The sequence below is a fragment of the Chiloscyllium plagiosum genome, chromosome 12 (genome assembly GCF_004010195.1).
Source record: "Chiloscyllium plagiosum isolate BGI_BamShark_2017 chromosome 12, ASM401019v2, whole genome shotgun sequence".
In the NCBI taxonomy this organism is placed as follows: domain Eukaryota; kingdom Metazoa; phylum Chordata; class Chondrichthyes; order Orectolobiformes; family Hemiscylliidae; genus Chiloscyllium; species Chiloscyllium plagiosum.
In genome coordinates, this window is record NC_057721.1 from 87,891,059 (window position 1) to 87,916,891 (window position 25,833).

The 25,833-nt window shown below is 43.6% G+C and overlaps 1 protein-coding gene across 1 annotated transcript in view; it reads right to left on the bottom strand.

The window, feature by feature from the left end:
* The window catches only part of ttll5 (tubulin tyrosine ligase-like family, member 5), a 320,598-nt gene that overhangs the window by 78,914 nt on the left and 215,851 nt on the right, over window positions 1–25,833 (bottom strand). Inside the window, exon 28 of the mRNA XM_043700221.1 lies at window positions 8,518–8,684. Coding sequence (XP_043556156.1) covers window positions 8,518–8,684 — 167 coding nt within the window. The remainder of the gene's footprint in view (window positions 1–8,517; window positions 8,685–25,833) is intronic.

The window sequence follows — 25,833 nt, forward strand, 5'->3', positions numbered from 1 at the left end:
GAAACTCATACTGACACAGTAAGATTCCACGCTGTCATTTCATGGCTTTAGGAGACATTAGTGTCCAATTCATTGCTTCAAATCAGAGCTGATAGTTCAGGCCACATGAAATCAGTGATTTGGTTTTGGAATGAAGCCATATTTCATACAGATTCTGAGCCACCATATCACATTTTATTTCAGAGACACAAATACACAGGGAGTAGCAAAACTACAGGACTTCATGAAAGAAGCTGAGTTTCTCATTGACCATAGAAATATCAACAGGTGTAGGCCATTCAGCCCTCAAGCACACTCCACTATCCATTAGGATTATGGTTGTTCCATGTAGCTAGTCCACATGTGGAACAGGTGAGTGAGGATGTGAATACAGAACTCTGAGGACTAACATTTACATATGTTCAGTAGCCATTTAAACTGGGTACTCCCTGCATCTTTAATTGGCCTCACTGACCGAGAACCGAAGTTTAAAATACAAACACTGCATTAATGGACACAGAGGGGGAACCATACTCCCCAAAGAGGCATACGTTTTCATTATTAGCTACTTGTGTGGTCAAATAATGACTCAATTCTTTTGTTATGAGGAGAGTCAGATGGCAGCATCATCAAGTTACACGTCAACTCTAGAACTGAGTGCAAGGGCAGCAAAAAAAAAATTAACCCTTCAGTGATATTTCTGTCTCAGTTAAGAGCTTATTCCATTCCTTAGAATTATATAGAGCTACAGCGAGCAGCAATATAGCTTGGTTCAGTAAGTTTGGGAAAACCTGCATTGCACAAAGACCTAGCCTCTCCTCATCTCCTTAACCTCCTTCAGCTCCTACAGCCGTTTGAAATTAATGCTCTGGTATCATGTGTATCCCTTGCATCCTTCATTCTGGTATTGGCTGCCATACCATAGTCGTTTATCCCTTGCTGTGAAACTCCCCTGCTGAACATTTTCATCTCAGCACCTCTGTTCATATACGCTGGATTAATCAGTAGTGGGTTCAAGCCCCATTTGAGCAAGTAATTCAGTCTAACACTCTCAGTGCAAAACAGTGGGAGTGAAGTACTCACATGGTTATAGCATTTATATCTTATCCACTGTTGCTTAAATTAATTATTTTGTAATTTAACAGTTTGCAGGATCTAGTTGTGCACAAATTAGCTGCTGTATTTCGTAATTTACAACGTTAACAACAATTAAAAAATATGCCTCACTATCTGGACAGTGAAAGGTGAAATTCACCTCTTTGACCATGTCAATTGGTCTAATTTGTTTTGAAAACACGCTTGTGAAGCTCCATGAGGTATTTTCTCTGGAGTAAAAATGTGATAATGATAAAAGCTGTTGCACCGCTTGATCAGGTTGGAGGTCAATCTCTTGTTTTGTTATTCTCTTTCCAAGACCATCAGCTCTCAGCATTTGCTACTTTAACAAGTTGAATTCCAAGAATAGTGCCTCTGGCTGTGAGGAGTGCTCAGGAATTCTGACCGCTCATTCTTCCGCCAGGAACTTGGTGGAAGTTGGAGATGGGAGCTGGGCTCAGAGCTGTCACCTGGTAAGCAGGGGAGGGGAGGGTCCTCTGGGGCAGCTGATACTATTCTTTCCCTTCAAGAAACTCACTTCAAATCCAAAGCAGAGAGTAAGCAGAAACTCCGCCCTCACACACGCATCCACACACAGGGTGGATCGCTAATCCAAACATAGGGGAAGAGGTTTCTATCAAGCTTCTACCTAATGTCAACCTAATAAATCAGCCATTACAATCCCTCCATCCTGATATTGGGCCCCTGAGAGTATGACACAAGCAGAGATCAGTGGTCTTGAAGCCCATTTAATCCGTCTGCTATTAATTTGGGAAAACTGAGCTGGACACAGTACTGGCTGAATATTTTATTGAGTCATCTCTTCCTGCTTCTGCCTCCACAACAATTTGCATTCATAAAGTACCTTTAACATAATCTAAACATTCGAAGGTGCTTCACATGAGCGTTATAAAACAGAACATAATTCTGTATCACATAGAGATACGTACCAAGGCAGGAGACTGACAGTTTGGTCAATGAAGTAGGTTTTAAGGAATATTTTGAAATAGGAAAGACAGCTAGAAAAGTGAAGAGATTTATAGGGAGAACCCAGGCCTTGGGGCCAGGGCAGGTAAAGTTATAGTCACAATTGGTAGAACAAGACATGTAAGAGGCACCAGTGGAGAGGACTGCCACCTCACAGGGCAATGGATGAGATTACAGAGATGTGGATGGGTCATCAAGGATTTGAAAACAAAGTTGGGAATTTTAATATCAAGGCATTCCTTAAAAGGAAATCAATACAGGAGAAGCGCAGTGATAATGAGTGAATACGACATTGTGGAAACAAGGACATAGCCAACAGTTTTGGATAACTTAAAGGTTACAAGAGAGAGCAAAAAGAGGAGAGTTAGCCAGGAATGCATTGGCACAACCAGACTTTAAAGCAGTAAAGGCAAGTAAAAGACTTCCAGCAGCAGATGAAATGAAGCAGGGGTGAAATTGGATAATGCAATGGAGGTGGTATTAGATGGTTTTAGTAATGTGTGTATATGTAACTGAATGTTCATCTTTGGGTCAAACATAAAGCTAAAGTTGCAAACAATCCAGTTCAGCCTCAAACTGCTTCAATCTCAGACAGCTGCACAGAAAGGAATGGAATTGGTGGCTGTGGTCAGAGACAATTGCTTTGATCTTCCTCACATTTAGTTGAAGATGACCAAAAACAGAAGCTCAGGGATCCCGGAGGTGATAGTGAGAGAGCGGGAGGAGAAGCCATTGCAGGTGACTCTTTGACCATGATTAGAATCATGCAAGTGGAAGCAGCTTGGTGAGGTTGAAAAGGTGGGAGGAAGTCAGCAAGGCCCAAGCATATCAAACTGTGCAGACAAATCGAGAAGGATGAGGAAGGACAGTAACCTTTGTTACAGTCAAAACCGACAGAGATTTTAAAGAAGTCTAATTCTAATCTGCATTCACCGTTGTAAATCAACTATACATCTTGTCTGGCTTAATACATGGAGAGAAATTTAGAATTACCCATTGCGTGGATATTTTACCCTGCCTCAGCCACATAAACTTTGCAAAACCTCTGAGGGCATGTTACCACTGCCTAATAGTCAAAAATGGGAAAGTTCAAGCGACTGTGTGCCTAGGATCATATGGGTTCAGTTTCCCCTACTGAAGGATGTATCAGTGTGGGAACAATTTAAGAAATCTGTACCCTGGGCTCACTGAGTCTCCCTGGCATGCTGACACATAATTTGGAGCACCACGTTGCAGCTGCTTGTGAGCATTAGAAGAAAGCAGCCTGCTGCTTCTCTTTGTGCCCTGATTATTGGACGAGGCAGTGTTAGCACATCACCAACAGCTGGCACAGTCCAGTTGGGGGTGGGGGTATGAGAGGGGGTGCAGTGCAATTTAATGCTTCAGCTAGTTTGCAGATCATTCCTGTCAGTTCACGTTACAGTTACACTGGAGCCAAATTTTACAAATTGGAATTCAAATTGCATCATTGTGAGTATGAGTCTGGTGCTGCCACATAACATCCAAGAGAGAAAGCACAAAAGGACAGATAGATAAAGCATGAGAAAAAGTGAGACAGGGCATGAGGGAGGTTGAGAAGTGGGAGACAGCAAGGCACAGAAAATGTAAGATACAGTATTAGGAGGACATGATGTGAGAGCATTGAGGGAGTAAGGAACAAAACAGCACAATAACAAGAAAAACAGCATCAGGAGAAAGCCTGGAAGTGTGTAACAGTGATTTTCAGAGCTATCTTCAACACTATTAAGTTAAATCTACTAGGTGGGGAGAGGGAAATTATACTGCTATTAGATAGGAACTGTGGAGTATAAATCGGGAACAATGCTTGGCACAATATCATGGGCTGAAGGGCCTGTACTGTGCTGTACTGTTCTATGTTCCAAATCATTTCCTCACCATATTTGCAACCTCACGGCCTGGCATATTACACATTCTAAAATTACCAGAAAGTCAGGAGATCAATCTAGTTCAAAGAAGAGTGCAGGAGGGCATGCCAGGAGGAGCACCAAACTGGCCTAAAAATGAGATGTCAATCTGATGAAGCTACAACTTGCATGCCAAGTAGCAGAAGCAGCAAGTGACAGACAGAGTTAAATGATTCCACAACCAGCAAATCAGATCTACATTCTGCAGTCCTTGCATATCTGGTCATGAATGGTGGTGGCCAATTAAACAATCACTGGAGAAGGATCCACAGATATTCTCATCTCACCGATGTGGGAGCTCAGAACATCAGCGGAAAGCTAAGGCTGAAGCTCAGCTATAACCTGCTCAGCTATAACCTGCTCAGTGACACCCAGTTTGAGTTTTGCCAGGATCACTCAGCTCCTGACCTCATTACAGCCTTGATTCAAACATGGACAAAAGAGCTGAATTCCAGCGGGGAGGTGAGAGGGACAGCCCTTGACATCGAGGCTGCATTTGACCGAGTATGGCATCAAGGAGCCCTGGCAAAACTGGAATCAATAGGTATGAGGGGCAAACTCTCTACTAGTTAGAGTCATACCTGCCACAAAGGAAGATGGTTGTGGTTGTAGAGGGTCAGTCATCCCAGCTCCAGGACATCTCTGCAGGACCCCCTCAGGGTAGCGTCCTAGGCCCAACAATCTTCAGCTCTTCATCAATGACATTCCCTCTGTCATAAGGTCAGAAGTGGGGATGTTCACTGATGATTGTACAGTGTTCAGCATCATTCACAACTCCTCAGATACTAAAGCAGTCCGTGTTCAAATGCAACAAGATCTGGACAATATCCAGGCTTGGGCCAATAAGAGGCAAGTTACATTCACACCACACAAATGCCAGACAATGACAGTCACCAATAAGAGGCACTCTAACCACAGCCTCTTGTCATTCAACGGTATTACCACCACTGAATCCCCCACTGTAACCATCCTTGGGGTTCCATTGACCAGAAACTCAACTGGACTCATGACATAAACACAGTGGCTACAAGAGCAGGTTTAGAGACTAAGGATACTGCAGCGAGTAACTCACCTCCTGACTCCCCAAATCTGTGCGACATCTACACGGCACAAGTCAGGAGTGTGATGGAATACTCCCCATCTGCCTGGATGGATGCAGCTCCAACAGCACTCAAGAAACTTGACACCATCCAGAACAAAGCAAACCACTTGATTGGCAACACATCCACAAACATCCACTCCCTCCACCACTGACACTCAGTAGCAGGAAAGTGCATAACCTCATACTTACCCTCTTGTATTCCATCTGCCACTTCTTTGCCCACTGTCTTAGCCTGTCCAAGTCCTTCTTAGCCTCACCACCTCCTCAATCTGTCCTTCCACCTGTCTTTGTGACTTCATAACAAGATACATAAGAATTCTGTGTTTTATTCAGCAAAATATAGACAGGTTTAGGTTGATAAGTTGTAAGTGACTTATGCAGCATGTAAGTGTCAGGAAATGAGCAAGACGGAATCTAACCATTGCCTTGTGACATTCAATGACATTACAATTGCTGAATTCCTCTCCTCCTCTCAACTGCCTTTTGTGAGGCTTGGAGGTAATCTATTTGTGAAATTGAAAGTGATGTGCAAAAGAAGCAAGGACAATGTGAGGAAAAAAATCCCATTTCCTCATACAGCAAATAGTTAAGAGTATAAAATGCATTGCCTGGAAAAATGGTGGAGGCAGGTTCAACTGAGGCATTCAAATGGGCATTGGATAGTTATTTGGATACAAATTGTGTGCAAGAGTATGGGGAAAAAGCAGCAGACTGGTACTCAGTAAAGATGCTCAGTTGAAGAACCAGTGCAGGTACGATGGGCTGAATAGTCTCATTGCGCACTGAAACATTTATGATTCTGTGAAGAATACACGAAGATTAGAATGACCAGGAAGGGTTTGAGTTCTGAGGAAGGGTCACTAAACCAAAACGTTAACTCTGATTTCTCTCCACAGATGTTACCAGACCTGCTGAGCTTTTCAGCAATTTCTATTTTTGTTTCTGATTTCCCGCATCCCCGCAGTTCTTTTGGCCTAAATATTTAAAAGTGCCTGAAGTCCAACTTCCAATTCTAAATTCTATTATAATTTTATCTAACATCAATTTTTCAAATGTCTCAGATCCACCTCACTGAAAGTTTCCTAGTGCACTATAAATTGTCTTCTAGCAATTCTCTGCAGTTACACCAAAACATGTCAGGATTTGTTTTTAGGTGAATATATCTAGCTTTTAATACAATAAATGTAACTTGAGAAAACCAAACCTGGGTGCATTGCTTAGTCCATAGACACCCATGTTGAGCCTCCATAATTTACCTTCTCTATCACCAGTTTGTTTTGGAGACTTGAAAAGTACTTCTCTTTGAAATTGCTCCTATTTCAAAAATGTTCCTCTGACATGAATGAATTTACATTGATGTGACTGCATTGCTAAAAGTGGTTGGAAAATCCTTTAATTTACTTTGCCAACTATCAGAAAAAACGAATCACACTTCCTGGTCACACAGTTGTTCTTCAAATCCCGCACTAAAAGTCTGACATTAGCTTTCAAGGTGCTATTAGGAGATACGTCCTCCATAGACATCCACTCATGGGGTAATGCTGAATGTTTTTATCTGGCATCTTCATGTATACATCAGACTCTCTCCAACTGACAAATTCTTTCAGTTTTGCCATTACCAATTCACCACCTAACTCAATTGTTACTAGAGCTTCTCTATTTTAAGGTCTCCTACCACTTGACGCACTTTTAATCTGTTCTTTGGTCTTTGATCTGGTTCCCTACTAAGGCTTGGTCCCTATCCAGACCACCATGACTCAACCTGTCCCTCCTTTTACCAGATCCTTTCACAAGTTTGGATATTTTCCTTGGGCTAAGTTCATCCTTAAGCCCACTGTTTGAATTTATCCATATATCTTAGGAGAACGTCCACATATTCTTCACTGTTCAGTTGTTCAGCTTCTAGTTTCAAGAAACATTTGCAACTGCTCTTGCTCATGGTGGACAGGGAAAGCAAATAGAAATTGCTTGAAAAGCTCAGCAGGTCCGGTAACATCTGTGGAGAGAAATCAGAGTTAACGTTTTGGTTTAGTGACCCTTCCTCAGAACTCAAACCCTTCCTGGTCATTCTAATCTTCGTGTATTCTTCACAGAATCATAAATGTTTCAGTGCGCAATGAGACTATTCAGCCCATCGTACCTGCACTGGTTCTTCAACTGAGCATCTTTACTGAGTACCAGTCTGCTGCTTTTTCCCCATACTCTTGCACACAATTTATATCCTCACAAAATAGTGACAGGAAGTTGAATCCAGACACCTTATACCTGGTTACAATCATCAATGTCATTTCCTATGCCCGACCATCTTCAGCAGTTTCATCAATGTCCTTTCCTCTATAATAAGGTCAGAAGTGGGGAAGTTTGCTGATGTTTGCACAATGTTCAGCACCATTCATGACTCATACTTACTGAAACAGTCCATGTTCAATGCAGAAAGACCTGAACAGTATCCAGGCTGGCATGTGGCTACTAACATTTTGCATCAGACAAGTGCAAAGTAATGACCATCCCCAGTGACAGGAACTCTTACCATTGTCCTTTGACATTCAATGAAGATACTATCATGGAGTCCCCTACTATCAATCGGTCACCATTGATCAGAAACTGAACTGGAACAGTCATATCAATACTGCGGTTACAAATACACTTTGGAGGCTGGAATCCTGCAGCAAATAACCTACAGCCTGACTCCCCAAGACCTTTTCCACCATCTATAAGATACAACAAGAAATGTTTTGGAATACTCCCCACCTTCCTGGCTGAGTTAGCTCATGCTGAAGAAGCTTGACACGTTCCAGGAAAAGACCGCTTGATTGGCACCACATCCACAGTCACTCCCTTCAACAAAGATGCTTAGAGCAATAGTGTGTACCGACTACAAGGTGCACTGCAGAAATTCACTTTGGCCTACAACAGCACCTTCCAAATGCATGACCACTACAATTTAGAAGGACAAGGGTAGCAGATACATTGCAACAGTATCATCTGTAAGTTCTCCTCCAAGCTACTCACTATCCTGACTTGGAAATATATCACTATTTCTTTAGTGTTACTGGGTCAAAATTGTGAAATTCCCTCCCTAAAGCATTGTGGGTCTACCTATATCAAATGGACTTCAGCAGTTCAAGAAAGCAGCTCACTACCACCTTCTGAAGGACAACTAGAGATGGGCAATAAATGTTGCCAGCCAGCAACACCACATCCCATGAATGAATAAAAGAAAAAACTCCATCTTCTCAAGGGCACTTAGGGAAAGACAACAAACAATGGCCTTTGATATTGACACCGGAAAAGAAGTAACCCAGGTAGAACACCCTGGGGCATTGGTACTTGCGAATGTTTGATATGATTAAGCTAACCTGGCATCACAACCTTTGACAATGCAGAATAACAAATCCATTCAGAAACTTTTTTTTCTTCAGACCTTACCGGGAGGCTGTAGATGCGATTCTGTCACCACACCCAGAGCTGGGAGCTTGAGAGTCAAGGTGGGCAGCGTGTATCGAATCCAAGTTTTTGACTGATGACTGGAAGCCCGGTGTCATAAACATATTTCCTCTGTTCGTTGCTCCACTTGCCAGGTTCATGTTGGATAGCTGTGAGAGAAATTAAAGCAGCAATCATGGGGGGCGGGGGTCAATATCATCCATTCTGATTGCAATCTTACCTGTCACAACTGCACATACCTGTATCCGTGCACACAGCCTGTATTTTGAATAATAAAAAGAAACTGCACACAATAAAAAGAGACAAAATGGGTACCTCTCTGAGAGAAAATGGATGTGATGCTCAGGAGAAAAAATGTTTAGAATACAGAGTAAGAGATCTGTTCTTCCCCCAGAAGGGTGTAAGGTTGTAAAATTCACCAGCAGAGTTAGGAACTAAAACAGAGATCATGCCAACAGCTTTTTAAAATCAAATTGATGAGTCAAATTGTGGTGTAGATTACTTGATTAAGATAGTCAATTCATCTCACAGTCTTGAAATTTGTCTTACCCAATGAAATCATGCCCAGGCTCAATCACTCAGATGTCCAGGTTTACAAACCATTTAACATGTAGATACAGAAAAAAAATTGAAACATTTAATGGAATTCTGGTTTTTATATCATATCCAGTTTTACAAAGCCCTGGCTATACCAGATCTTCAGTCACTGTGAACAAGATTTCTAACCAGTATAGTCACTATGATTTTGTGCCCATTGATCTCGTTTTCTGGTCTCCTCCCAATTTGGAAACTAGTTCTCTACATTTATTCCCTTGAACATTTTCTTTTTTTATTATTATTTGTTCATGGGAGATGGGTGGCACTGGCTGGACCAGCATTTCTTGTCCACCACTAATCTCCCTGAAGAAGGGGATAGTAGTAAAATCACAGAAACATCACTTCTCAGCCTTCTCTTTTTAAGAGAACAGAGACCTAGCCAGTTGAACCCATTGAAGGGTTAAAATCATATGCCTTATCCAATAGGGATCAAGGGCACCCATACAACAGTCTGCAGGCCAGGCCTGTGCTTATTCTGTCAGCCACGTGCAAAGATATACAGCTGAGACATCTAGTGGCAGAACTCATGTGCACCCAAACTCTTACGGAGGCAAGTTGTGAGTTGGTGCAGTGGAGGGATATTAGGAGAAGATAGGAGATGAGGTGGAGAGATAGGATGAGAAGCTGGGAAATGAGGTTGTGGGATATGAGAAGAAAGATAGATGGGGTTGATCTGCAAAAGAAAATAACTGAACTAATTGTTTCTAATGACCTTTGTCTGTTTCTGTTCCGAAAACATTTTTTTTATTTGAGAGGTTTTTCCCTTTTAGAATGTCTAGACTCCAGCACAGTTGTAATCTTTAATTGCATCACCATGCAAAGACGCTTACTACCATACATTAAAAGATAAAAAATATTAGGGATTAATCGTATAAAAAAGCTTGCTACAATGAAAAACCACTTGGCTCATTTAAGCTGCTCTTTGCTTAATTCATAAATGGACCCAGAGCTGAAAATGTGTTGCTGGAAAAGCGCAGTAGGTCAGGCAGCATCCAAGAAGCAGGAGAATCGACGTTCCGGGCATGAGCCCTTCTTCAGGAACCTTCATTCCTGAAGAAGGGCTTATGCCCGAAATGTCGATTCCCCTGCTCCCTGGATGCTGCCTGACCTGCTGCGCTTTTCCAGCAACACATTTTCAGCTCTGATGTCCAGCATCTGCAGTCCTGACTTTCTCCTAATAAATGGACCCAGCCTGCTGAGAAGTGGACAGTTTCCTCTGAGTCAATGTGAATCAACCAATAATATCTCTTGAGGTTCTCAGTTCTCTTTTTTCAACAAAAAGTCCTTCTGCAAGGTATTAGTTGATCGCAAATTAACCGCTTTTACTGGCAGTCAGTTCAGATTTGGAGTGTTAGGATGTGGGTTTGTGCCCACAGCTATCTGAACGGTGAACTCCCAATATTAAATATGTGGCTGTGGGAAGGTGCCAAGTGAAGGTTAGGTAATACCTCACAAGGAGGAAGGAAAACCAAGAGGAATCAACAAGTCCATTCCTGGCACCTTCTAGTAAAGGTTACAGAGAATCCTCTCATCAAAGGAAACAGGAGGCTGCTACAGGAAAAGGAAGAGGAAAACATAATGAACATTATTACAAGCAGGATATAAGTACCAAGCCCATGCTAAAACAGGAGAATTTATATAATTTCGCACAAGAATTTCATAAGCTTCAAATACACTGACTTGAAATGCAGTGACATCATTACATGCATAATGACTAACTGCTTTGTGCATAGCAAGATCTCAAGGGCAGCAATGAAAGGAAAGAAGCACTTGGTCAGTTTTCGCTAACATTAATCTGGATGGAATCATAGACTCACACAGCACGGAAACAGACCCTTCAGTCCAACTCATCCATGCTGACCAAGTTTCCCAGACTAAATTGGTCCTTCTTGCCTGCATTTGCCCATACCCCTCTAAGCCTTTCCTTTCCATGTACCTGTCCAAATGTCTTTTAAATATGTAACTGCACCTGTTTCTACACTTCATCTCGCAGTCCATTCCACATACAAATCATTCTTGGCATGAAAAAGTTATCCCTCATGTTCCTTTTAAATCTTTCTCCTCTGAACTTAAAAATATGTCCTCTAGTTTTAAATTCTCCTACCCTGGGGAAAAGACCTTTGCTATTCCCCTTAGCCAGGTGCCTCATGATTTTATAAACCTCAATCTCCTATGCTCCAGTGAGAAAATATCCCCGCCTTTCCTTATAACTCAATCCCTCGCCAATTTAATAATATCCTTCCTTTAGCCCAGAATGTTGCTCTTCCACAAAATACTGGCCCAGTGTAGCACTAAAAAGGTCATGGTGCAGGTCCAAATCCTGTATTGGCCAGTGTACCTATTCATCCTGGAAACCAGTTGATACCTAACCCCATTTGTGGCTTTGGATCATTTATCTCCACCTGAGGGGTCAGGCTAGAGTTTAACATTTCATCCAGCACTGCACAAGTGTGTCAACCTAGATTCTGGGCTCAAACCTTAACAGTGAACATAAATATATGAGACATAGGAGTTGGAGTTAGTTATAGAGCCATAGAATCATACAGCACGGAAATAGACCCTTCGGTCCAACCAGTCCATGCCAAACATAACCCCCCAAACTAAGCTAGTCCCATCTGCCTGCTTCTGGCCCATATCCCTCCAAATCTTTCCTAATCATAGACTTATCAAAATCTCTTTTAAACATTGTAATTGTACCCATATCCATCACTTCCTCAGGAAGTTCAATCCTCACACGAACCACCCGCTGTGTAAAAACTTTTGCCTCCGTGTCTTTTTTTAAATCTCTCTCACCTTAAAATTGTGCCCCTGGTCTCGAAATGCCCCATCCTAGGGAGAAGACAACTACCATTAACTCTATCTATACCCTTCACTATTTTATAAACTTCTATCCAGGTCATCTCTCAACCTGCTCTGCTCCAGTATAAAAAAATCCCAGCCTATTTCTTAAAACTCAAACCTTCCATACCTAACAACATCCTGGTCAAGCTCTTCTGAACCCTCTCCAGCTTAATAATATTCTTCCTATAACTAGGCGACCAAACCTGGATACATTAGAAGGGGCCCCACCAATACAACCTCAACATGATTTCCCAGCTCCTATACTCAAAGGACTGAGTAATGAAGGTAAGTGTGGCAAACACCTTTTTAACCAGCCTGTCTATATGTGAAGCAAATTTCAAAGAATTAAGTACCTGAACCTCTGGGTCTCTCTATCTGGTCTTTCAAATTTGCTCCATCCTGCACTTTTCTGCACTATCCCTAGAGGAGGAAAGGGTTGTGGGGGCTCTGGGAAACTTCTTTATCCAGTAGGTTCTCAGTCCAATTAGTAAGGTCACATAGCCACTGGGGAATGGAGGAGGCCAAGTGGACCAAGTATCTGTAGGGAGAATGCTTGGGCAAGAATGATCATTGAAACATCAACTTCAATGATTAAACAATAATTAAAAGAATGTAATACAAAATCCAATTTGAAATTGGAAGAAGGCTAACTTCAATGAGATGAGAGAAGGTCCACCCAGGTATAATGGTACAAAGACAGAAAAAAATGGAAAAGGAACAATGGGCAACGTTTTGGATTGCTTCAAGTGTATGGAAGGAAACAAAGGGATGCTGTCCAGGATCGCATTGTAACAGTCAAGTCTATAAATAATGAAGGTATGAGTGATGGTTTCTGAAATAACTCCACGAAGGCTAGTATACCATCAACAAGTCACTCTTTATTTACATGACACTAACCCTGCTTGCTCAGAGCCAGCTCCTAGAGTGAGCAGAACCCCAGACACTCCTGTTTAGATCCGTCAGCCTGGACTCTCTGATTGGACCAGATTAACAGCCCCAATCGATGAGAGCCACCTGGCTTACCTTCTTCTGATCACTATGTCTCTTCCCTTCTTAGTCCTGGGATGGAGGCCCGTTCTTTTTCCTGTAGCTTCCCTGGGGCATTTTCACACCAGGTCCAGATTTACTGACTCGACCTTGGACACTGACGGTGTGTACCAAACCATAGATTGTCTCTTGTGCCCGGAGCATCTTGGCCGAAACTCATCTTCTTCTTCAGGTGATAACGGCGTCAAGATTGTGTCATCTGCCATGTCCATCACATCTTCAGAGGTTCCTTCAACGCTAGGCAGAGTGGGAGAACCCACAGGTTCTGACAGCCTTTCCAGATGTTCTGAGGGGCCGGGTATGTTTTGACCCTGTCCTGTTTGTGAGATTGTAGTTTTCATGTGGCCCACGTGCTTGTTCAGGGCCACCTCACTTACTTGAACTTTGTACGTCACGGGACTTGGCTTAGTGTTGACCATGCGTTTTAACCAGGCAGGGCCATTCCCATGGTTCCTGCACCAAACTCTGTCCCCTGAAGTAAACTGTCTCTCTTGCTTAGGGGAGTCTTGTGCCCATCACTGCACTCCTGATGCAATTTTACCCTCCTATCCCAAGGTGCAGGAAGATCAGATTTAACCTGGTGAGGAGTCTTATCCCCATCAACAACTCTTCTGGAGCTGACCCTGGAGTTGCATGAGGGGTGGTCCAATAATCAAACAGGAACCGGGACACTTTGGTATTGAGAGAAGCTGTCAGCTGTTTCTTTAAGCCTGCCTTCAAAGTTTGGACTGTTCTTTCCACCAGACCATTGGCTGATGATAATTTGAAGCTGTCCTTATATGTCAAATACCAATTGACTTTAGGATATACTCTAAGTACTTGCTGGTAAATGATGGCCTGCGTGTACTGCAAAAGATGCTCACAACATTTCAGTCATCATCCCTGTGTTTGATGAATGAACTCTGTGCATGTCTATCCACAATGACTATTGTGCCCATGAAAAAACTGGCATAGTTGATGGGTAACTGAGTCCAGGGTTTACCCAGCCATTCCCATGAATATTGGGAAGCTGCAGGCAGTGGTTTTTGTCCTTGTTGGCACTCTGGGCACTGCCCCACCAATGTGGCTATGTTAGCATCCAATCCAGGCTACCAAATATAACTTCTTGCCAAAGCCTTCATTTTGGATGATCGCTTCCAGCTCAGCGAGCTGAGTTCATCCAATATCTGAACTCAGGACAATCAGTCTTGTTCCCCATGATAATATACTGTTCTCTACAGTGACTTGGTCTCACTGGATTTAGAAAGGTTTCAATTCTGTTTTTTTTTCGGCGATTTTGTTTGCCCCATCACCACCAGCTGTTTTAGTTTTGCCAGGACGGGATCTTCCTGTGTCTGCAGTCTGATATTGTCAGCAGTGATCAGAAGGGTGTCGAGAAAGTTAATAACCAGAACAGACTCTTCCAGTAGTGGCACCACTCCAGTGGGGGTGTTTCTGCCAGCAGAAAGTTGCATTTGCTACTTGACCCCCAGATGATATTCCAACTTGTAAATGTACACACTCAGAATAAGAGCTCATTACTGAATTTGACTTGAAGTTATGGGCAGCAGACCATATGGATATCCATCTTTAAGTCATTGTAGCAGGGGCTTGTCATCTGTTACCATTACAAATTACTTCAGTAAATGCATTGGTGGAACTTTCTCACACTAAAGAGAGGGATTTAACTTTCCAAACATAGACTGGGCCTGCCATAGTCTTAAGGGTTTAGATGGAGAGGAATTTGTTAGGCATGTAGTAGAAAATTTTCTGATTCAGTATGTGGATGTACTGATTAGAGAAGATGAAAAACCTGACCCTATTCTTTGGAAACAATGCAGGGCACGTGATTGAGGTGTCAGTGGGGAAGCACTTTGGGACCAGTGACCATAATTCTATTAGCTTTAAAACAGTGATGGAAAAGGATAGACCAGATCTAAAAGTTGAAGTTCTAAATTGGAGGAAGGCCAATTTTGACAGTATTAGGCAAGAACTTTCAAAAGCTGATTGGGGTCAGATGTTTGCAGGTAAAGGGACGGCTGGAAAATGAGAAGCCTTCAGAAATGAGACAACGAGATGCCAGAGACAGTACATTCCAGTCAGGGTGAAAGGGAAGGCTGGTAGGTATAGGGAATGCTGGGATGACTTGAGAAGTTGAGGGTTTGGTTAAGAAAAAGAAGGAAGCATATGTCAGGTATAGACTGGAGAGATCGAATGAACCCTTAGAAGAGTATAAAGGCAGTAGGAATATACTTAAGAGGGAAATCAGGAGGGCAAAAAGGGGACATGAGATAGCTTTGGCAAATAGAATTAAGGAGAATCCAAAGGGATTTTGTAAAATATATTAAGGATAAAAGAGTAACTAGGGAGAGAATAGGGCCCCTCAAATAGCAGCAAGGCAGCCTATGTGTGGAGCGGCAGGTGATGGTTGAGATACTAAACAAATATTTTGCATCAGTGTTTATTGTGGAGAAGGACATGGAAGATATAGAATGTAGGGAAATAGATGGTGACCTGGATGGAATTTTGCTCGCTGAGCTGGAAGCGATCATTTTTAGATGTTTCATCACCATACAAGGTAACATCATCAGTGAGCCCTCTGGTGAAACACTGGTGTTATGACCCTCTTTCTATTTATGTGTTTAGGTTTTCTTGGGCTGGTGATGTCATTTCCTGTGTTGGTGATATCATTTCCTGTTTTTTTTCTTAGAGGGTGATCGATGGGATCCAAATTGATGTGTTTGTTGATAGAGTTCCAGTTGGAATGTCATGCTTCTAGGAATTCTCATGCATGTCGCTGTTTGGCTTGTCCTAGGATGGATGTGTTGTCTCAGTCAAAGTGGTGTCCTTCCTCATCTGTATGTAAGGATACTGGTGAGAGTAGGTCTTTTTCTTGTGGCTAGTTAGCATTCATGTACCCTGGTGGCTAGTTTTCTATGTGTTTGTCCAATATGGTGTTTGTTACAGTCCTTGCACGGTATTTTGTGAATGACATTAGTTTTGCTTGTTGTCAGTAAAGGATCTTTCAAGTTCATTAGCTGCTGTTTTAGTGTGTTGGTGGGTTTGTGGGCTACCATGATGTCAAGGGGTCTGAGTAGTCTGGCAGTCATTTCCAAGATGTCTTTGATGTAAGGGAGAGTGGCTAGGGTTTCTGGGCGTGTTTTGTCTGTTTGGGTTTGTTGTTGAGAAATTGGCAGACTGAGTTCATTGGGTACCCATTCTTTTTGGATACACGGTATAGGTAGTTTTCCTCTACTCTTTGTAGTTCCTCTGTGCTGCAGTGTGTGGTGGCTCGTAAAAATAATGTTCTAATGCAGCTCTGTTTGTGGGTGTTGGGATGATTGCTTCTGTAGTTCAATAATTGGTCTGTATGTGTTGTTTTTCCTCATTGACTGTTTGCTCTACTGTGACATCTAGGAATGGCAGTTTGTTGTGGTTTTCCTCCATGTTTGTGTATCTTACGTGAATTATTTGTGATTTTTTTTGTGAATGATACAGACAACAAGCAAACCAAACATCATTTACAAAATACCTTGCAAGAACTGGAACAAATTTTCAAACATAAAGATATTGATGGAATGTCCTGACTTCAAATATGACTCCCAATTCTTCTTTCTCTATCTGGGCATATTTACACTCTGGCGGAGGTGGGTACTGCAGATGCTGGAGATTAGAGTCAAGATTAGAGTGGTGCTGGAAAAGCACAGCAGGTCAGACAGCATCCGAGGAGCAGGAAAATCAACATTTCAGGCAAATCAATGGTTCAATTTTGCCCGGAACGTCTAATATTTACACTCTGCACTTGCCAAAGTTCTGGATGTACACGCTATTGGGTATTCCTCTCCTTTGCGCCACGTATGAGCTAAGTCGACTCCAGTACTGTATGGGGAGGCACTGCTTGTCAATACCAGATCTCATTTGGGATCATAGAATGCCAACACCTTAGAGGGTGATAGTTTTTCCTGTTCTTCACAGAAAGCGGGGGCTTGATCATGTGACCATTTCCAAGGCTAACCCTTTTTTAGGAATTGATAAAGATGCCAGAAATGAGGCCAGGTTATGTATGAACTTTCCATAATAATTCACTAGCCCAAGAAACGACCTAAGCTTTGGTGGAGATGTGAGAACAGGGGCACCTTTGATTGCTCTCACTTTATCTTCCAACGGTCATATTGACGCTGTAGCCCAAGTAGGCCACTTGGGGTGTCTGGAACACACATCTTTCCCTTCTAAGCTGTATGCCTGGCTGGGAGAAATGTCTAAGGACTAGGTCCAAGTTCTCTAGGTGCTCCTGATTAGTCTTCCCTGTTATTGCAATGTCATCTAGATAAATCGCAACCTAATTTCGACCTTACAAACCATTCTTATCATCCACTGAAAAATCAAACAGGCTGGCAATACCCAAATGGTAATCCTGTATATTGGTACAAGGCCTTATGAGTATTCATTGTAATGTACTGCTGGGAATCCTTTTCTAAATGCAATTTAGCAGGACTCATGTCCTACTTCGTGAAGGACAGCCCCCTGCCAGCTTTGTGTATAAACCCTCTATGTGAGGGATTGGGTATTCATCCAGTTGAGAAAGGTGGTTTAAAATCCCCACAAAGGTGAACCAACAATCTGTACGACTGGTGCTGCCCATTCCACAAACTGTGCAGGTTTAATGATTCCATTGCCAATCAGCCTCCTGATTTCTGCCTCTACTTTTGCCCGTAAGGCCAATGGCACTGGATGAGTTTTGCAGAATCATGGGATTTTTTTGCTGGTCAACATGCAAGGTGGCCTTGGCCCTTTTGACCATCCCTAGACCTTCCTGAAAAACTTCTGGGTATTTTATTAGGACCTTATTCAGGCTGCCACTTTCTAATCAAAAACTGTTGAATCGTTCTCAATCAAACTCAACCCATCTCCATCAAGCTTGGGCATGAGTCTTTTACTACAATCAGTGGGAACTGAACCAGCTGCTTCTCATAAGAGACCAGAACCGATGGTGCTCCCTTAATCTGTAACACTTCCCCAGTACAGGGTTCTCAGCCTGGCTGAGGTCTTACACAAACAGAATTGGATCTGTAACACTTCCCCAGTATAGGTTCTCACTGGCCTGAAGTCTTACGCAAACAAGAGTTGGAGTCCGGAGCGGCACGGTGGCATAGGGCGGCACGGTGGCACAGTGGTTAGCACTGCTGCCTCACAGCGATAGAGACCCGGGTTCAATTCCCGCCTCAGGCGACTGACTGTGTGGAATTTGCACGTTCTCCTCGTGTCTGCGTGGGTTTCCTCCGGATGCTCCGGTTTCCTCCCACAGTCTAAAGATGTGCAGGTCAGGTGAATTGGCCATGCTAAAATTGCCCGTAGTGTTAGGTAAGGGGTAAATGTAGGGGTCTGGGTGGGTTGCGCTTCGGCGGGTCGGTGTGGATTTGTTGGGCCGAAGGGCCTGTTTCCACACTGTAAGTAATCTAATCTAATCTAATCAAATTTTGGTAAAGACTGGTCCCATAATCACTGATACAGACATGGTGGTATTGGCCTCCATTACAACTGGGTGACCATTTAACCAGATGTTTATTTTGATTGGTTCTGATTTGGATGTTGCTAAGCAATTTATTGATCCAAACCAGTTTAGGTGGGCTTTCCATGCTGTGCACTCTCCTGGATACTGGCCACGAGTTCTCTTACACGGTTCAGGCCTTGTGTGACTCTTTTGCTGTCTTGAGTCCGCATACCGGCAGCAATTACAATGCCCTACTGGCTCAGATTCTCGAAAAAATGTTAACTGTTTTGTCCGAGGCTTAGCTTTGTTTTGGGCTTTTCCTATGGGCTATTTCCAAGGAATAGAGTTGTCACAGGATCAAAGACAATAACTTTGGTCTTCCAATGTTTAATTGGAGAATATTCCTGCTCATCCAATACTGAATATTGGACAAGTGATCCAAGAATACCGGAGGAATCAAGAAAGATGGTAATAAGGTCAACAGTGACATAGAAACATTGAAAACAGCAGCATGATTAGGCCATTCTGCCCTTTGTGCCTGCTTCGCAATTCAGTATGATCATGATTGACCATCTGACTCAGTACCTTGTTCCCATTTTCTCCCCGTGCCCTTTGATCCCTTTAGCTCTAAGAACTACATTTAACTCCTTCTTGAATTTGGCCTCAACCGCTTTCTTTGAGTCAAGATTAGAGTGGTGCTGGAAAGATACAGCAGGTCAGGCAGCATCCGAAGAGCAGGAAAATCGACGTTTCAGGCAAAAGCCTTTCATCAGGAATTCACGTTTTTGCCCCGAAACGTTGGTTTTACTGCTCCTCAGATGCTGCCTGACCTGCTGTGCTTTTCCAGCACCACTCATCTCCAGCATCTGCAGTCCCCACTTCCACCTACTTTCTATGAATGGCTTTCAAAATGAATGTTGCACTTTGCAGCTGAAAGTCCAAGTAAAAGCCCACATCACTGTTGTCTTTGCTATTCTTTCCATATTTTTTTCAAAGAATAGGTTAGCAGAGCATAATATATTCAGCAACTAAGTATTAAAAATAAAAATTAGACAAAATGGAAATTAACAGCTAAATACTGTATCACCCATTCTCCCACCATCCTCTTTTAGATTAGATTAGATTAATTACTTACAATGTGGAAACAGGCCCTTCGGCCCAACAAGTCCACACTGACCCGCCGAAGCACAACCCACCCAGACCCATTCCCCTACATTTAACCCTTCACCTAAACTATGGGCAAATTAGCATGGCCAATTCACCTAATCTGCACATTTTTGGACTGTGGGAGGAAACCGGAGCACCCGGAGGAAACCCATGCAGACACGGGGAGAATGTGCAAGCTCCACACAGTCAGTCGCCTGAGGCGGGAATTGAACCCTGGTTCTGGCGCTGTGAGGCAGCAGTGCCGTCCTCTTTGAGAATGAGACAGCAAACTGTTTCTTCCTTAAGAACTGAGATGATTCAGAGAGAAAGTGGTTAGTTATGTTTAAAACAGCCCCACTAGTGGCAGGGTCTTAATGAAGTGTTATCTGCTGGGGACCCACATGGATCAAATGGACATTAAATGGCATGGTGATGAAGGAACAGTCCAGTTGATGAGCTGTGCTTTTATCAGAAGAAACTGCTGGGACTGAAAGGTACATTATACAACCATTCAGTTAATCTAAATCAAACAATTACAGAAATCTTCCCCTTCACTTTTGACCTGCAGACCACACTCAATGGATGATATCTCATTAATTAGAATATCAACTGACTTACTTCACTTGTATCCATAACATTCAGATGCCCAAGATTGACAAGAAGACTAAAGCACTATCATGTCCGGATGGGTTACTCTTCGGAGGGTCGGTGTGGACTGGTTGGGCCAAAGGGCCTGTTTCCATATTGTAGGGAATCTAATCTAATAAAGCTATCTACCAAAATACAATCAAGACCGCCAACCAGAGATCCATTAACTAAGTAACATTACACTTAGCTGTTGCCAGACAACAGCCCACTTAAAATGAAGTTTATAGAATCTGGGATCAGATTACACAGGCTCAGAAAGACAGATGCACAGACAAACAGTAAGTAGGAGATAGCGAATGACATACAATGGGTGATTGCAGAAAGTAACTGCGAGACAGGGACTAAATGAAACAGAAGCAATACAGCTCGGATGGAACAGCTGAGAGATAGGGACAACAACCAAGAGAAGCAGCAGGAGGTGAGTCTGGTGAACTCCTGATGCACTCCGTCTACTGAATACTTAAGGTGCAATCTTTACTCCTGAACTCAAACCTCCTTACAATGAAGGATAACGTACTATTTGCCTACATCTGCATGTGAGCTCTCAGTGATTCACAGACAAGGACACCGTGAGGTCTCTTTGGACATCCTCGCTTCCCAACCATAGCAGAAATATTCTTCCTTGCTGTTTTTTCCAATAAAGTGGATAAACTCACATATGTTCACATTATATTATATTCTATCTATCATATTCTTGCCTGTGCACAGCCCACCAAATTATCTTGAAGGTTCCTTTACATCCTCCCCATGGCTCACATTCCCACCTAGTTTTGTGTCAGCAGCAACATTAACAATATTATATTTGGTTCCCCACTTCCAAAACAGACAGCTTTCACATGGCATGATTGCACAAGTGAGCAGATGTTGCTGAGCTCCCCTGCTCTTCCTTGAAACAGTGTCCATGGGATATTGTGTGTTCAACCAGGAGAGCAGATGTGATGGTTCTTCAGTACCCCACTGACATTATTTGGTTGAGCCTCTGGAACTGCACTTGAACCCTCAACAATCCTGTCTCAGTGGTGAGAGTGCCACCACAGGAGCTACAGGGTGAAGTAGGGTGATTGAACTGTAGGTAAATTCTTAAAGGTAAAGAAAAACAAAACATAAATTTGCAAAGTCATTCTGTTATGTGCCATTCAAAAGGTAATTGGAATCTCCAATACTGAGCAAACTGGACTCTGTAACCTGCTTTTTTTTTTACACTGAAGATATTCACGAAATTTTGTGTGGTCTTATTCCATCTCTCATTCAATCCCTGGCGAGGATCCTTGAATTGAGAATAACAAGGTGAGTCAGTGCTGGGAGGGCACACTCTTCATACCTCGGCTCATTCATTGCATACTTCCAGGCAAGTACTGGGAATCACAAAATGCTGCAGCTCACCCCAGATTAAACACATTAGGAAACAGACCACACATGCTCTCAATTTGCTAAATGATCATTGTGTGCATGCCATAGACCACTTCAAAGGTTAGTTCATGATTTATCATTTTGCATTACAGCCTCTTTCACAGAAACCACTCATTAGTCAATTACTTTTCTAGCAAGAAGCCAAGTCAGCCTGGTAGGAATTTCTGCATATCTTTTCGTTTTAAACAGCCTTCTCACCCATGTTCCAAGGGCACCAGCCAAGTGTCCAATTTTTCATATACTGCACATTCAGACAGTCAATGTTGTTAGGATAATCAACATTGTTAGGTGGAAGGCATTGTGGCCTAATCCGTTCTAGTCCTGGCCAACACTCCATCAGGAGTCATTCATTAGTGTTCTGGATTAGGGTGGTCAGAGCAGGGTGAGCTGGAGGGGCAATGTTAGGTTTCACACGAGCATACGGCAGAAGCCCCAGAAGCCTCCGACCCTTCAAGCCCGAGCCACCATTCAAGAAGATTAGGACTGATTTGATAACTTCATATTCCCACTCACAAACAAGAATCTATCATAGTATTTGGGAATATATGGGTGTATGTGTTGGACTTGACGATGGCAGTGGTGGTTTACAGAAGGTCATTGACTGTATTCCAGGTCTATAGACTGAATATTCCAGGATGTGTTTGCAGTGGGGAAGAGTTCCAATGGTCCTCGAGTTTCAATTCAACACTCTCCACATTTAACTAGAGCACAGCATTTTAAAAAAAAGTACTGTATTCCAGTGTGATACAGCAACAGACCTGTTCCCCACCAATACTGTACCCCAGTGTTGCACAGTGATAGACCTGACCCCCACCAGTACTGTACCCTAGTGTGATACAGTGATAGTGTTGAAACTTTATTGCTGGAACAGCACAGCAGGTCAGGCAGCATCCAGGGAACAGGAGATTCGACGTTTCGGGCACAGGCCCTTCTTCAGGCCCTTCTTCCTGAAGAAGGGCCTGTGCCCGAAACGTCGAATCTCCTGTTCCCTGGATGCTGCCTGACCTGCTGTGCTGTTCCAGGAATAAAGTTTCAACTTTGATCTCCAGCATCTGCAGACCTCACTTTCTCCTGATACAGTGATAGACCTGTCCCCCACCAGTACTGTACCCCAGTGTTGCACAGTGATAGACCTGACCCCCACCAGTACTGTACCCTAGTGTGATACAGTGATAGACCTGTCCCTCACCAGTACTGTACCCAGTGTTATACAGTGATAGACCTGTCCCCCATCAGTACTGTACCCCAGTGTTATACTGTGAAAGACCTGTCCCCACCAGTACTGTACCCTAGTGTTATACAGTGATAGACCTGTCCCCCACCAGTACTGTACCCCAGTGTTATACAGTGATAGACCTTTCCTAACCAGGACTGTACCCCAATGTGATACAGCAATATACCTGTCCCCACCAGTACTCTACCCTAGTGTTATACAGGGATAGACCTATCCCCACCAGTACTGTAAACCAGTTATACAGCCATAGACCTTTATGCACCAGTACTGTATCCCAGTGTTATACAGTGATAGACCTGTCCCCCACCAGTACTGTATCCCAGTGTTATTCAGTGATAGACCTGTCATCCACCAGTACTGTATCCCAGTGTTATACAATGGTAGACCTGTCCCCATCAGTACTGTACCCCAATGTGATACAGAGATAGACCTGTCCCCCAACAGTACTGTATCTCAGTGTTATTCAGTGATAGACCTGTCCCCACCAGTACTGTATCCCAGTGTTATACAGTGACAGATCCGTCCCCACAAGTACTGTACCCGAGTGTTATAGTGATAGACCTGTCCCCACCAGTACTGTACCCCAGTGTTATACAGTGATAGACCTGTCCCCCACCAGTACTGTACCCTAGTGTTATACAGTGATAGACCTGTCCCCCACCAGTACTGTACCCCTGTGTTATACAGTGATAGACCTATACCCACCAGTACTGTACCACAGTGTAATACAGCAACAGACCTGTCCCCACCAGTTCTGTACCGCAGTTTAATGCAGCGACAGACCTATCCCCACCAGTACTATATTTCAGTGTTATACAGCGATAGACCTTTGCCCACTAGTACTGTATCCCAGTGTTATACAGCGATAGACCTTTCACCACCAGTACTGAACCCCAATGTGATACAGCGATAGACCTATCCCCACCAGTACTGTACCCCAGTATGACACAACAACAGACCTATCCCCACCAGTACGGAACCCCAGTATGACACAATGACAGACCTATCCCCACTAGTACTGGATCCCAGTGTGATACAGTGACAGACCTAACCCCACCAGTACAGTATCCAGTGTCATACAGCGATAGACCTGTCCCCACTAGTACTGTATCCCAATATGATACAGAGATAGACCTGTACCCCACCAGTACTATACCCCAGTGTTATACAGTGACAGACCTGTCCCCACCAGTACTATACCCCAATGTGCTAAGCAATAGATCTGTCCCCACCAGTACTGTACCCTATTGTTATACAGGGATAGACCTCTCCCTACCATTACTGTACCCCAGTGTTATACAGCGATAGACCTTTCCCCACCAGTACTGTCCCCCAGTGTTATACTGCGATAGACCTTTCCCCACCAGTACTGTACCCCAGTGTTATGCAGCAACTGACCTGTCCCCACCAGTACTGTACCACAGTGTAGTACAGCGACAGACCTGTCCCCACCAGTACCGCACCCCAGTGTGATACAGCGACAGACGTACCCCTACCAGTTCTGTACCGCAGTTTGATACAGCAACAGACCTATCCCCACCAGTGCTGCATCTCAGTGTTATACAGCAAAAGACCTTTGCCCACCAGTACTGTATCCCAGTGTTATACAGCGATAGACCTTTCACCACCAGTACTGTACCCCAATGTGATACAGCGATAGACTATACCCCCACCAGTACTGTACCCAGTATGACACAACAACAGACCTATCCCCACTAGTACTGGACCCCAATGTGATACAGTGATAGACCTATCCCCACCAGTACTGTACCCCAGTGTTATACAGTGATAGACCTGTCCCCACCAGTACTCTACCCTAGTGCAAGAGTGATAGACCTGTCCCCCACCAGTACTGTACCCCAGTGTTATACTGCGATAGACCTTTCCCCACCAGTACTGTACCCCAGTGTTATACAGTGACAGACCTGTCCCCACCAGTACTGTACCCTAGTGTTAGGCAGCAACCGACCTGTCCCCACCAGTACTGTACCACAGTGTAAAACAGCAACAGACCTGTCCCCACCAGTTCTGTACCGCACTTTGATACAGCGACAGACCTATCCCCACCAGTACTGTATTTCAGTGTTATACAGCGATAGACCTTTGCACACCAGTACTGTATCCCAGTGTTATACAGCGATAGACCTTTCACCACCAGTACTGTACCCCAATGTGATACAGCGATATGCCTATCCCCACCAGTACTGTATCCCAGTGTTATACAGCAATAGACCTTTCCCCACCAGTAACTGTACCCCAGTGTTATACAGTGATAGACCTGTCCCCACCAGTACTGTACCCTAGTGCTATAGTGATAGACCTGTCCCACACCAGTACTGTACAACAGTGTTATACAGTGATAGACCTATCCCCACCAGTACTGTACCCCAGTATTATACAGTGATAGACTTGTCCCCCACCAGTACTGTACCCTAGTGTTATACAGTGATAGACCTGTCCCCCACCAGTACTGTACCCCAGTGTTATACAGTGATAGACCTATACCCACCAGTACTGTACCACAGTGTAATACAGCAACAGACCTGTCCCCACCAGTTCTGTACCGCAGTTTAATACAGCGACAGTACTGTACTTCAGTGTTATACAGCGATAGACCTTTGCCCACCAGTACTGTATCCCAGTGTTATACAGCGATAGACCTTTCACCACCAGTACTGAACCCCAATGTGATACAGCGATAGACCTACCCCCACCAGTACTGTACCCCAGTATGACACAACGACAGACCTATCCCCACTAGTACTGGATCCCAGTGTGATACAGTGACAGACCTAACCCCACCAGTACAGTATCCCAGTGTTATTCAGCGATAGACCTGTCCCCACCAGTACTGTATCCCAATATGATACAGAGATAGACTGGACCCCCACCAGTACTGTATCCC